This window comes from Zeugodacus cucurbitae, chromosome 2 (assembly GCF_028554725.1).
Source record: "Zeugodacus cucurbitae isolate PBARC_wt_2022May chromosome 2, idZeuCucr1.2, whole genome shotgun sequence".
NCBI classification, from domain to species: Eukaryota; Metazoa; Arthropoda; class Insecta; order Diptera; family Tephritidae; genus Zeugodacus; species Zeugodacus cucurbitae.
In genome coordinates this window covers 67,462,538-67,476,593 of record NC_071667.1, presented here as the reverse complement: position 1 = coordinate 67,476,593, position 14,056 = coordinate 67,462,538, and the positions used below count along the sequence as shown (strand labels likewise).

Here is a 14,056-nt window from a genome sequence, read left to right as displayed (position 1 = left end):
AGTACGCCGCCGACTCTGGTTGCAGATGGCGAGCGTTGCGTTGCAGTAGTTGTTGTTATTTTATTTATAATTAAAGTTTATAAAATTGCTGAAATTAACACATTGAAATTACAAAACGAAAATTCAATTATCGTCGCCTATCAACAAAGAGAATCAACGAAAATAAACAAAACAACCGGCCGCTTACGTATGCAAAATGTCGCTGACCACTCAGCGTGCAATCACACTGCTGGCGGTGCTTATCAACGCCGCCTGTGCGGTGCTAAGCGTAAGCTCAACGGTGAATGATGAAATCAAGAATGTTTTAATACTTTTGGCCGATGATGCGGGCTTCGAGTCGGGCGCTTACCTAAACAAGTTCTGTCAGACGCCCAATCTGGACGCGTTGGCCGAGCGCGGCTTGCTCTTCAACAATGCCTTCACTTCGGTGAGCAGCTGTTCGCCCAGCCGCGCACAACTCCTAACCGGTCAGGCGAGTCACAGCAGTGGCATGTACGGACTGCATCAGAGCGTGCACAATTTCAATGTGCTGCCTGGCACCACATCGCTGCCGAATGTGCTGCGCGAAAAGTCACAGGGACGCATACTTAGTGGCATTATTGGTAAGAAGCATGTTGGCGCAAGCGCAAATTTCCAATTTGACTTTGAGCAGACCGAGGAGCAGCATTCAGTCAATCAAATTGCTCGCAACATAACCAGAATCCGACATTATGCACGTGAGTTCTTTGCCAAGGCGCAAGCGGAAGCGCGTCCGTTTTTCTTGTTTGTCGGCTTTCACGATCCACATCGTTGCGGGCATATAACGCCGCAGTATGGTGAATTCTGTGAGCGTTGGGGCTCCGGTGAGGAGGGTATGGGTGTTATACCCGATTGGACACCGATTTACTACGATTGGCGCAACTTGGAGGTGCCGCCGCATTTGCCGGACACGGATGTGGTGCGTCAGGAGCTGGCCGCACAGTACATGACCACTTCGCGTTTGGATCAAGGTGTGGGTGTTGTGCTGAAAGAACTTGCGGCGCATGGCTTTGACGCAAACACTTTAGTTATTTACACTTCCGATAATGGACCACCATTCCCGGGCGGACGTACGAATTTCTACGAGCATGGCGTGCGCGAACCAATGATTATTGCCGCACCAACGGCACAAGCACGTCGCCATGAGACCACCGGCGCTATGTCTAGTCTGCTGGATATCTTCAACACCGTACTGGATGCTTTCCACTACTATACACCCACTGCGAATACGACCAATGAGGATGCCACGAAATCGTTATTGCCAATACTTTACAAAGAACCACAGCCGGTTGAAAGTGATGCCATATTTGGTAGTCAGAATTTCCACGAGGTCACCATGACCTATCCAATGCGTATGATACGCACGCGCCGTTATAAACTCATACACAATTTGAACTTTTGGTCTTACTTCCCCATCGATCAGGATCTCTACACGTCACCTACCTTCCACCAAATTTTAAATGCAACGCTCGCCAAACAAGCATTTCCATGGTATAAGACGCTGCTATCCTACTATGAGCGTCCGGAATGGGAGTTGTACGATATTAAAGCTGATCCCTTGGAGCGTTACAATTTAGTGGGTAAATCCAAATATCAGCGCGTCTTCGAAGAGTTAAGTGCCCGTTTGTTTGAGTGGCAAGTGAACACGTCGGATCCTTGGCGTTGTGCGCCGCATTCGGTTCTAGAGGCTCAGGGTGTATACAGAGACAGTCCGGCATGTTTCACTCTGGGACATGAGGCTCTACGTCGCCCACTCACGCATTACAACAAGTATGAGCTATTGTAATCGTATTCATGAAGTTAGCATGATATTATATTTTATTGATACTTACTCTTATATAATAGATTTAAACAATATTATAATAAATATTGACATATATTAAAAAAATATTATTTTTTAGAGATTTGTTTTCGATTAAATCTGTTTCTGGGAATATGAGATATTATGAATGCGCTCACATAGAAATACGATGTAGCGATAACTCATATAGAAGGCTCTTAAATCCGTCTTCAAATTATTATTCTACATATCGATTGTTTTAGAAATGCTATAAACAATAAATCACACCTTTCAGGAATGTTGTTGTAAAATTAGGTCATAGTTCTTTATTTGCTTATATTGAGTTATATTTAAGGTTATCAGTAATTGGTACTTATGTCTTTGCTAATTGCTTTCAAGCGATTATAGATTTACTTTCCGGTTGTTTAATAACAAATAGTAGGATCTGTAGATCTTATAAGACCAACGAACAGTTTTTAGAATATTTTGATAACCTTTTAGAACTAAACTAAATTAGAGCCATTATAGAATAAAAGTAGAATATTTTCCATAGGATTTTTTATGTCGGAACCTCAGATTTCGGAAGATGGGACTCTTCGTTGTTTTGAACACCTGAAAGATATTGTTGAACTATACTAGAAGGAAGTGTAGAAGTTTTTAGTTTCATCGAATGACTATAAAAATACAGTGGAAGAAACTCCACTTTAGAATTGGAGAACGAACGAATTTCGGTTTGATTTGATCCATTATGTGGTGGTCAGCAGCATAAAGTAGCCATTTTGGAAGTCTATTCCACTTATTCTAGCTTTTAGAATTGGAAATTAAAAAATCGTTTATAAATATAAAACTAGTAAATAAATTCTAATCAGCTGATTGCAAATATATGTGTACACATGGATGGTTGAAAAGGGAGGTCCAAAGAAGGCCTGACTGTAATTGCTGCAAATAAACCATCATTATACCCATTGCCTTTTTTACGGAAAGTTAATCAGTTTTCTTACGCCTATAAGTATGCTATATGCTAACATACTCTGCCTAATAAATATAAATAAATACAAAATAAAATTTACAAAATTGTTGCTCCGAACCTATGAAATGTCACAATCATTAAGGCGTTCCAGAAATATAATGAAAAATATGAAAAATATATTTTAATAAAAATTCAAAATTTCGAAGTTGAATTGAATGTCCGATTGAAGAATTCTTAAAAAATGTCTTAATTTTTATTTTATTATGGCATTTTGGAAGTATGCCTTTATGATATATACTAGTATAATGTCCATTGATTTCGCGTATTGTTTTGGATGGTAATTACTTTAAATTCTCATTCGAGTTCTTTTAAAGTAGAAATTAATTCAGATTTTATTTATAACTAATGAAAAAACACAAGTAAATTTAAAATTAATTTCATAAAGAATATTTCAAGGGTTAATTTTTACTGAACTCATGTCCGAAGATTTTGACATTTTAAATATTAATTCGCCAACTTGGAAATCAAATAAAATGCATTTCATATGGATTACTATACATAAGTTCATCCATATCCAGGCGTCGATTCAGAGCCAACTGATCGTTCAGGAGACTAAAATCGGCATCTGCCATAAATGACTTGTAATCGACAGGTGTCCAGCCGCCTAACGAAATTTCCGGTTGTAAAAATTCACCACCAGCGGGCAAATGTGGTATGTCAGCATCGAAGAAACCATCAGTCATTGCAGCATTGAAGGCACTCATGTCCACCAAAGAGGTGGACGGCAAAGCGTCGCTGCTGTCAAAGCTACTGCCATCAACAGCAACGAAATCATCAGAGCGACGCAATGGCATTGAGTAGCCACCATAGGGCAGCGACATGAATGGTGGCGACAAATCGATTTTCTTGAGAGCAGTCGACTTCGACGGTGCTGTGTGATACGAACGCCAGCGGGGATAATGTGACGACGGCATGTAGTAGGTGGGCTGCAATGCGCTCGCCATATGGCTGGGCCACTTTGTGGGCAATGGATGATAGTAGTTCATTTTCGGGTGACGTTTGTGTGGAGGAGCTGCATGATGTTTGGTCATAGCCTTACGCTTCGGTTTTACTAAATGGAAGAGAGGAGGGGTTTAAGGGATATAATACAAGTATTAAACAAACCTATTATCCAGTTTAACTCACCGGTGCGAAAGGTGGCTGATATTTTGGGCGCATTACTCTTCTTTTTAATGTGTGATCGCCACTTTTTGCTCTCACACTCCGCGCAAATACACAGGAAAATAAGTAGGAGCAGCAGTCGAAATGAGCTCCGCTGATAGGACATCATATTCCCTGTGTTGTCGGTTTTTATAGAAATATACACTCACTTTTGGAGCCTCGCAGGTGTTGGCTTCTTTCACTTTTATGCGCGTCTTCAATGAATCCTTGTTGGCGTTGTATTCATTACCATATAAATGTAATGTTGACTCTTCAATTTTATGCGCTGCAACTCACGTGTGCTCCAATGCTACGGTCAAGCGCAATTAATTTTATGAGCAATTTCGGCGTGACTTTACACCTGATTTGCCACCATGTATGAGTCGCTCTGCAGTTATTTATGTGCAACGTTGAAATGCATTGTTATTCAAAGGGCGTAAACAATTAATTGGCATAGGAGCCATCGAATGCTTGCCAGAAATCGTGGTGGGTGGATAAACTTTTGTATTTATGTGTTTTTGCAAATATTTAACTTTCTTCTGTTTGTTTTTATTTATTTTTTTGTGGTGTATGATTGAAGGTGCAGTAGATTTTCATATTAGGTAATAATTATTTTTTTTTTAGTAATATGTAGTTAATTTAGAATGAAATTAGAAAACGTAAATTTAGAACTTACCGATCCAAACAGGGTAGATCGTCGAAATAACAGCCCTTGGTCGGATAAAATCCGAGTAAATTCCGGTAGCTTAGAATCGGCTGTTGTGGGAATTGCCTTATTGTCTTTTGCTTCATTTTCATATTTTTCATATTTTGACGGGGTACATAACCCGAAACCTGGATCTCGTTGACTTCTCGTGTTCAAAGAATCGTCATAGGCTGAAGATAACGAAGGTTACAAAGTTCTGTAATGATATTGTAACATCCTCGCACTATTGATCTTTATATTAGTAAATACTAGTACCTCTTTGTATAGGTAGTTGTTTTTCCTTGAGAGGATACCACCGTACTTCCTAGTCTAATTTGAAAGTTAGGACAATTTCGGACAAGCAAAGCATTTCAAAGTTCTACTGGATTAGCGCCTAGTTTTAATGTTTATCTCAGCGGCCATCTATCCAAAGACATTTATATCGGCTTATCTCTTAAATAAAGAAATTTGCTCTACGTATTACGATATGTCAGCATTACATAGGCGACTTACACCTTGAAGAACGATCCATCCAATTGCTTTAAAACACATCACGTAAAACCTTTCATTTTCAAATGTGATTACCTCTGGATTTTATTTGAAAAGACTTCTTTTAAGTTTTCAACATAACAATTTTATAATTGAGTAAAATTTTGGATTGGATCGGGAAAAATATGTTTCAAACACTCCTCTTCACAAATAGTTATATTTTACCTTCAAATGAATAAAAACTCTATAAAACTACAAATACTAGTTATTTTTAAGAAATACTTCTTAATTTTTATTAAAATATAGTCTTTTAGTTTCTCTAAATTCACACATAATACTTTAAAAAATCAGTTCCAATTCTGCCTTTAACGCACGATCACCTAGTAATATGCCGAATTCGAGTAGAATGGATTAAAGTTGTTCGGCAATGTGTAGATCTCATCCGGACGTCCGTTGAAAAGGAACGGACGCTTTAGTAGTGTCATTTTCGAGTCCTGTTGAACCGACTGCAGAGCAGACTGAGAAGGTGTTGATGAGCCAAAAGCTCCTGGTGATGAATAACTGCTTGCAATGTTCGCGGCCGTCGGTCTATGAGCGCCAGCTAACAATGGACGCATGCCGAACGTATTAATGTTATTGAAGTGAATGGAATTCTGAAAATCGTTTGGCGTGCCACCCATCTGATAAATACTTGTGGGTTTACCATTCGCCACGAAATTCAGCGGCATATTTAGAATCGGACTAATCGCAGGCATCGGGTATGGTTGGGGCGTGGTAAATCCCAAGCCCGGCATAAACATGTAAGGCATGGGCGCGAAACGCATAAAGTAAATTTGTGAATTGCGAGCGGTGGGCACATTGGAGCCAGTTGTCGGTGTGGTGTCAAAATGCGTAGTTGGTGTTCTGTGATCACTTGCTGCACGTGGCATTGGTTCATCCACATCACTCACAGCAGCGCTGCTGTAACCTGGGTAGAGTAAGTCGGTCGGCGCGAAATACATTGGAAATGGTATGAAAACTGGCTGTGGGTAGCCGAAGAACGGCATCAGTCGTGGTGTCACCAATGGTGGTAGTGCACCACCACCGATCGCACCGTAAGGGTTGTAAGGCAAATTGGTCAACATTGTCGGCATTTGGGTGAATGGTTGATTGCTGGTCAAATATGGATTCCATGGCATGCTATTACCAACCGTCAGACGTGGTTCCACCTTTAAGTCACTTAAATATTGATATGGATCGCTGAGTTCTTCATCCACGCCGACATCCTTTATAATGTACTCATGATTGACTGCATTGTTGCTGTCACTTGCGGTTATTGTCGATAACTGTGATAGTGTTGACAACATTTGTTCCGGTTGTTCGTGTGGCCTCAGTTGTGCGTTGGTATGCTGTTGATTCGTATTCTGTTGATTCAAGTTGTGTTGTAGTTCTACCGATGGTTGTTGCTGTTGCTGCAGCGAATGTTGTTGTTGCAGCGAATGTTGTTGTTGCATGTGTGTTTGTTGTTGCGCTGTATTTTTGTGTGTCGACGGTATGCTACCGCCAGCAACCATTGTTCCGCTGATCAGTGAAAGCAAGCTGAAGGCCACGAAGAGGACAGCTCTCAGCGAATGAGTGTTTCTTTGAAGTTGTTGCAACATTTTGTCAAATTCTCAATTAGCTGGAAAAGAATAAAAGCAATTTATTGTAAAATATAAATATTTAGAAATTGCTCTATACTATAGCATGATTCGCTTTTTCCTGGGTATATATAATAGGGGGATATAGAAATAAAATAGCTACGCAGCAGCTTTATAGATAAGAGAGTCTCAACAAGTTTTTTTGAATTCACAAGGACCTGTTTTGACCGGTCCAAGTGTGGTTCTCAGCTCGGGGATCAGCCGTAGAACCTAACCCGAGCTTTTCAACTTAGCAATTGTCTGCCGAGAGCTAATGCAAATGCCCAAATTGTGAATGTGCGTAAACAACCGTACCCTCAGTTATTCCACACAACAACCGCATCCACCTATTAATGCGCTAACAGCATTGCGGTTGTGTAAATTGTGTATTAAGCCGTCTCTTTACGTGGCGTATGCATCTGCAGTGATAACCGTAAACTATGATGCTGCAAGCTTATTCCGATTAACTATTACGTATACGTCAGCGCAGTTAAGTCGGCAATACAATGGCTTGACCGTGACTTAGCGCACCCGAAACGGTCCAGCAGTGCAAGTAGAGTATCGTCACACTCTTAAGATGCGCATAAGTCGGTCGTTTCATTTAAACGCGTTACCTTTATTTGCATAGCTGCGATGCCTCATACTCGCCAATATAACAGGTGCACATGTCTATATATACATATATCTAATATACTTGCTACGAATACCTATATACAAATGTGTGTTAGTTAACTGTTGATTCTTTATCCATTGCTGTTGCAAACCTGCAACCTTCCCTCCTCGTCTTGTACGCATTTCTTTCTCTCTTACAAGCTTTTCTTTGAATGTGAGCAAATATGTGGTTATGCGTTCATAATAGCTTGCTGTAATATTTGTTTCGTTCCCCTCATGTTTTTACGGTTTCGTGATTATTTTTAGCGCCAGCCATTCTCGAAATTGCTTCATGAGGTGACGAATGTTGTCACCTGCTTGAAATTAAAGCTGTTATGTGAGCTTGAAGCTTATCACAAGCACATTAGGGTCGTTCGTTTATTTCAATAGCGCATTTCTTGTTTAACATATTTGAAGATTTTATTTTTTTATTAATATTAGCAGTTTTAAGCAATATTTTTTAAATATTTTATATTTTTCTTGTACAGTATTTTTAATTTTGCGAATAATGTTAAAGCTTCTAAGCTCAATAATTATTTTATTATTAAATGTAGCAAACAGCTATTTTGCTCTCATCAGCTAACTTATAACATTGCTGCTTATAACATTTTATAATAATTTTTAAAATATTTTTTCTACATTTAAATAGTCGCAAATTGCAATAAAAAATATAAAAAAATTCCGTAGCCAAACGTGTACCCCTAATATCCTTTTAAATCAAGCTATACCGTAAATGCAACATAACTTGCGTGCAACTTGCAACTTGTATAATGCACCAAATCACATAATTTTCGCTGCGAATATGTCATGCCTTAATAAACCTTGTTACAGCATATTTTATATTACAGATATAAAAAAGTTTTTTTTTGGAAAAAAAGGATTTGAAATTAATGTTTAAGCTAATTATAAGAGCAATAACAAAGTCGGCGTACTGGTTAGATGCCTGCACAATCTCTACAGAGATTATATACGCAATTCGATTAAACCAAGTCAAGTCCTCGAACATATTTCTGATAAAATCGATTAGCTATTTTTAACCTTGGGTGTCCTTCTATTCGTCGAAGAACATGCCACGCTCATAATAAAAATTCTAATTTCCAAATTTTCTTTTTATTCCAATGGTATATAATATTATTCAATCAAATTTATATGACAGATGCTACACGAGATTAATGTTGGATGTTAGAAAAAAAACTTTATATATCGAAAATAGACCCAGATATTGAACTAATTGTCTATACAACAACGGCTGGGTATTGGACCATCATTCTCTAAAATCGAAATATTTAGTTTCGAAGTTCGAAAAAAAAGGTTTTTTTTTAATAATTATTATTACAGTAATCCCCGCTTAAGTACCCCCTGTTAACATGCACACTTAAGCCGCTTAAGTGCCTCGAGGTACTTACTAAGCTTTTTCCCAAATACTTCGATCTAATATTTTTTCTTTTAGAATGAAAATCACATTTATTTTTTATTAATAACAAAAATACTTATTAATAACAATAAATTAAAAAAAAAAAACATTACAAAGTAAAAAAAAATGTAGATGTTTTACTTTTGACAATACGCAGTCCATATTCAATGTCAAAAATATTGAAAGAGGAAATTTGCATTTTGATTTTGTGGCCTAAATATTACAGGCATTTAAGCGGGAAAGGCACTTAAGCGGAGGCTCTTAAGCGGAGGCTCTTAAGCGGGGAATTTTATATGTAAATTGAGAGAAATAACAACGATGCCGCAAAATATGGTCACTTAAGCGGGAAAGGCACTTAAACGGGGGGGCACTTAAGCGGATTTCACTGTAATTCTCTTATTAATAAATTTATTGGATCAAACTTATATTATGGGATCCAGTATTTTTGATATTTTTTTTCGAAGATCAAACTTTGATCTTTCATAGCATCTGTCATATAAGCTTGACGAAAAAGTTATGTAACTTTTAATTAAGAAGAAATTTTAGATTTTATCTATAGTTTGGATTTTTTTAGCAGCTATATTCTGTAATTAATAATAATTTTTATAATAAGTTCTTTTTTCGAGTTTCGAGTCTACATCTTTCGATTTTGATTGCAAACTTTGAAGATTGAAGAATACAATTTTAGTTACTTATGACTCAATCTCCTGGAAAAAAAATTGATTTTGCCGTATTGTGCTATTGATTAGATTATTGTCTAATCTTTGTTCATAAATTCTAGAGTATTTATTCTTTAAACAAGTAAGAAAGCTGAAAAAAATGAGTTTTTAAATAAAAAATACAATTAACGCAAATATATTGTCCTTAAGTAATTTCTACAAATCGAACGAATATTCTAGTTTTTTTTTTGTAAATTTCGATATAATTAGAATCTTTTTAATAATAAAAAAACAATAACTAAATTTCATGAAAACACAATGGGATAAATTATGGTAGTATCACATTAAAAAAAAATAAATTTAATTTAAAAAAATACATTAATCTAATCGAAAGGGGCGGTCTTTTATGGGTGCAAAATTTTCATTTACAAAAACAACTGCTCACAATTTTATAATACATTTGGAAAAATTAAATGAAACAAGCTGTGCAAATTATTATTTTATTTCCAAAAAAAAACTTAATAAAATATACCCTTCTAATATTTGTTAACTGTGCAATATGTGTACAATTTAGTTTAATAAATTTATGAATCACTTGAAGAGATTTTCGCGATTATTTTTTATTTTTTGCACTAAAATTGTATTATTTTTTTTTGTAATTTTCTATTAAAGAAAATTTTTTTAAAGGATATATTATAGAACACATTTCTCTACGCAAACTCTTTAATAAATAAAAATTCAATTCACCTTTTTTATTAAAAAAAAATATATATCAACACTCTCCAACACTTCTATGTATTTAAACACGCGAAAGTACTGCGCACTGCAAGCCGCGAAATTAAAGTGACTTCACATACGCGTTGAGACAGTTCTTTATATTTGCGCAGAGGCGCATGCGCAACATCACATCGTGTTAGCACGAAAGGAAAACAGCTGGTCGCAAGATGTGTACGCTTCGATACTTAGCACTGGTAATGTTGTAAACACAAATAAACAGGCCAATCAAAATCTCATTTACATGTTTTAAAGGCAGAAAGCGTGGCTTGTGTGGGTCACTGATGAGGAATTGGTAATATGGCAAGTGTAAGGCGGAAAATTCTATATCAGATAGCTGATTGAGTGGGGTTATACTACTCATATTTGCTTGTTTATGTGTGTAAAACCGATTATCACATGTGTTATAAAATAATTTTCTGTTTGTTGTAATAGCGCTAATGTAAGCCACTTAACGGTTTATTAGCGTTGATTGTCTTTCAGTTGAATATTGACTCAATTTATTGTATGCTCCTTTCAAAATCGTTGTCTAACAGGGGTTATATTAATATTTCTGAATATTTTACCCCTAGATTCCATCGCTTAAAATATTGAAAATTCCATTACTTATCAAACTACCCTCGTATACATGGTGATCACTTCTGATGGCGCTACTGCGTTCCGCCTCCATTCTGATTACAAATGCAATATGATAATCTTTCAAATCTAAGGGAGTGACAGCAAATGATCTTAAGCCTTTGCTTGTTATTCGAAATGTGAAATTAGTGATTTGTGAAATGCAATTATCTGTCACGAAGGTGTAAAATCTTTTCTTTTATTGTCTCGATACTTTTGCTCAGATCTACCTAAACATCTATGATTTCGCTAAATTATCCAGCACTTTTTTATTAGATCTTAGTGTATGCAAGAATTGCATGTTTGGTCTAAGCCTCAAGTGCAATAAAAATGTTTTAAAAGTGTTGTTTGCCATTAATGAGCTGAAGGTCATTGGCTCTGCTTTGGGCGCTATCGTCGCGTTCAATTAGAACTAGAGTTCTCATGGTTCAGTGTGGGCTTTAAAGTGAGAGTGCACGTGCATAATGCATTTTGCCAACATAATTGGCATAATTCGATTTTAATTGGTCTAAATACGCCAACATTGGAATCTCTCTGGTCGTATTTTTATTATTTAAGTAGATTTTGTGAGAATATAATTTATGCTGTGTTTCTCACAATTTGAGTTAGATTATTCACAAAGATAAGTTAAGATTTTGCTGCAACAATAAATTTTTTATATACGGGTGTTAATGCTTTCTAGGCTGGAGCGGTTATAGATCAGCTAAATATAGTTTTACTTATTTTGGCAGGTATATTATGACAACCTTAAACTACATATATTCACATATTTTTTATAGCCAAAAATAACTATCGGGAACGTTGATATTGCCGATTTTGGAGAGGTCCGCAAAAAAAGGCCTCTTGCGGTGAGCACGATATCTCTGGACTGAATCATCTAAAATGCAAAAAGCAAAAAAAAATCATTAATATAATAAATAATTTGGTGATTGATCGAAGGAATTAGCAAAAAAAAATTTTAGACAAAATGGCGGCTACTCAAAGCAAATGGTTCGATTTTCGACCAAAATTCGGGTCTTGAATTGTTTATAAAAATAAGAAATTTTCATCGGATGGGAAAATCCTTCGATTAATTACTAACAAATATAGTTAAGAAGCTTGTGTAAAAATTTCACACCGATCGGTTCTGCCGTTTCTGAGAAATCTTGCTCACCGACTTTGAAAATACCGTTTCGAGAAAAACGAGTTTAAAGTTTTGAAAGCACTGTGCATGTAGTTGGCGCGCCTTCACCAATGTGTCTATAACTTCGAAAATATTCGTCGGATCGACTTGAAATTTTGTGTGTGTATACTCATAAATATATATATTAAGAAAACGCAAAAAAAATAGATTTTTTTTTGAAAATCCTTACTGTATATAACCCCTTAAACTGATAAGAATAGTACTGTCAAATGATCTTAAGTAATCTCATAACTATTTAATAAGAATTATAATTTCCTTACAAAAAGTTAGAAAGACTTTGTTGTTGCAGTCGCTCGGGGGGAGTTTGGGGAGCCGAAGCTGATTGTTGAGAGAGTGCCTAAATTGACATGTTGACACTTTTGTCTTCCTAATAATATAATATTCTCTCCAATCCGTTTCGAGTGAGAGCCGTACTGCTGTCAACAACTTCTCTGAGTATGTTCTTGAACTCCATTTAAGCTCACCTCAACTGAAGAATGTCATATTATAATATACATGATACATTTTCCCTCCAGCAATTATCTTCCAATAAATAAATTATTTTTTTATAGTAAAGAGAAAAATCAGAAAAAAATAACAAATTAATAAGAAGCCAACTTCAACCATTAGAAGAGCACTCAAGCTGTCAGTGCTGTCTTCACCTTACTATATGTTAGATAAAAATAAAATGCCATTTCCTACGATGTGTCAACGCTCTGCTCAGCGTAATTAGTCGCAGAATGTCCTTGTCCTTGTTATAATGTTAAAAAGCTACTTGACATATTTGTATGCCTCCACGTCTGAGTGTGTGTGTGTCTGTTTGTATGCTATTGTTTATAGTCAACGTTCGATGCCCTTAAACACATAGTAATTGCACCTAAATTCTCGCACAGTTAACAATCTAAAAATATCAAGTCGTTTGGAGTGCCAGCTATTTGTGGCACTTCTGTCAAGTCACAGGCAAACACACACACGCACATGCACAGTGCTTCTAACTACTAACTCAAAGCTAGTGAAAGACCACTTTTCTAAGCATAGACCTTCGCACGTGTAGTGTGCAGCGCCAAGAATTTCAATTATCCTGTTTTGTAAACAAGTTCACACAGATCGTTCAAGTTCTTTTGCCAAGGCCTTACTGCCTCATCACCATCTCAGTAGCTCTCATATACATACATATATGTACCATATAAGTAATGTCCATACTCATATATCTGTATGTAAGGGAGTAGTGCTACAGCAACACCTTGTCCTTCTGCCTAATGCAAGGGAGCTCACTGACAGCTATGGTGCTCAATAATGAATGAAACATGTGTGCTTTAATTAAATAGAGTAATTGTCTAAATTCCATAAGCGGGTGATTAATTGACCGTTGCCTCTATTTGTCCCTCTCGTATTAAGAAGCTGCGAAAATATACCGCAGGCAGGTATTATTTGCAATTACTTGGAAGAGTTGTACTAAATTGGCGCGCGACACGCAAATTTATCTAGTACATACTCGTGTGTATGTATTATTTAGGTAATCAAATGCTTGTTTTTTTCTAACTGTTTTTATTCTACCTTATCTGCTTGTTGGGTATGCACTAATTTTATCGCAAGTTGGTTGATAATCCGTAGTGTTTGGGAGGCTAATATATGTACATACATACAATGAACTTTGGTACATAATATTTACTTGACACCCTGATATTAACGATGGAATATGAGCGAAATCGCTTCACGCCTACTTCCCATGTAATACAATTTTGAATTTCGTCAGATTTGTTCAATTTACAATATATAGTATAAACGAAGAACCAATGAAGATAGCGGAATAAAACTTTACACATTTTCACTTATTGAAAACTTTTCTAAATCTAACTATACTTTTTCAAGGCCCCAGATTCCGAACATGGAGACCTCAGTATCTAAGAAACCGAAAATATCAGTAAATCTCTCGGGTATTTTCATGTAACTCAGAGTGTATATTTATACTCTCGCAACA

The 14,056-nt window shown here is 36.5% G+C and overlaps 3 protein-coding genes across 3 annotated transcripts; 1 reads left to right on the top strand and 2 right to left on the bottom strand.

Annotated features, from left to right (window-relative positions):
• The first annotated feature begins 9 nt into the window (after positions 1–9).
• On the top strand, positions 10–1,911 carry LOC105219059 (N-sulphoglucosamine sulphohydrolase). The gene has a single exon (XM_011194983.3). It carries the CDS (start codon positions 197–199, stop codon positions 1,802–1,804), a length of 1,608 nt encoding a protein of 535 aa, XP_011193285.2. The 5' UTR covers positions 10–196; the 3' UTR covers positions 1,805–1,911.
• A 1,062-nt stretch (positions 1,912–2,973) lies between these two features.
• LOC105219057 (uncharacterized) lies at positions 2,974–4,316 on the bottom strand. Its single transcript, XM_011194982.3, has 2 exons — positions 3,954–4,316; positions 2,974–3,879 (listed from the first exon to the last, which is right to left on the bottom strand). Exons 1-2 carry the CDS (start codon positions 4,096–4,098, stop codon positions 3,293–3,295), a joined length of 732 nt encoding a protein of 243 aa, XP_011193284.2. The 5' UTR covers positions 4,099–4,316; the 3' UTR covers positions 2,974–3,292.
• Positions 4,317–5,419: 1,103 nt separating this feature from the next.
• Positions 5,420–10,367, bottom strand: LOC105219055 (uncharacterized). The gene is made up of 2 exons (XM_054236129.1): positions 10,272–10,367; positions 5,420–6,802 (listed from the first exon to the last, which is right to left on the bottom strand). Exon 2 carries the CDS (start codon positions 6,780–6,782, stop codon positions 5,523–5,525), a length of 1,260 nt encoding a protein of 419 aa, XP_054092104.1. The 5' UTR covers positions 6,783–6,802; positions 10,272–10,367; the 3' UTR covers positions 5,420–5,522.
• Positions 10,368–14,056: the final 3,689 nt, after the last annotated feature.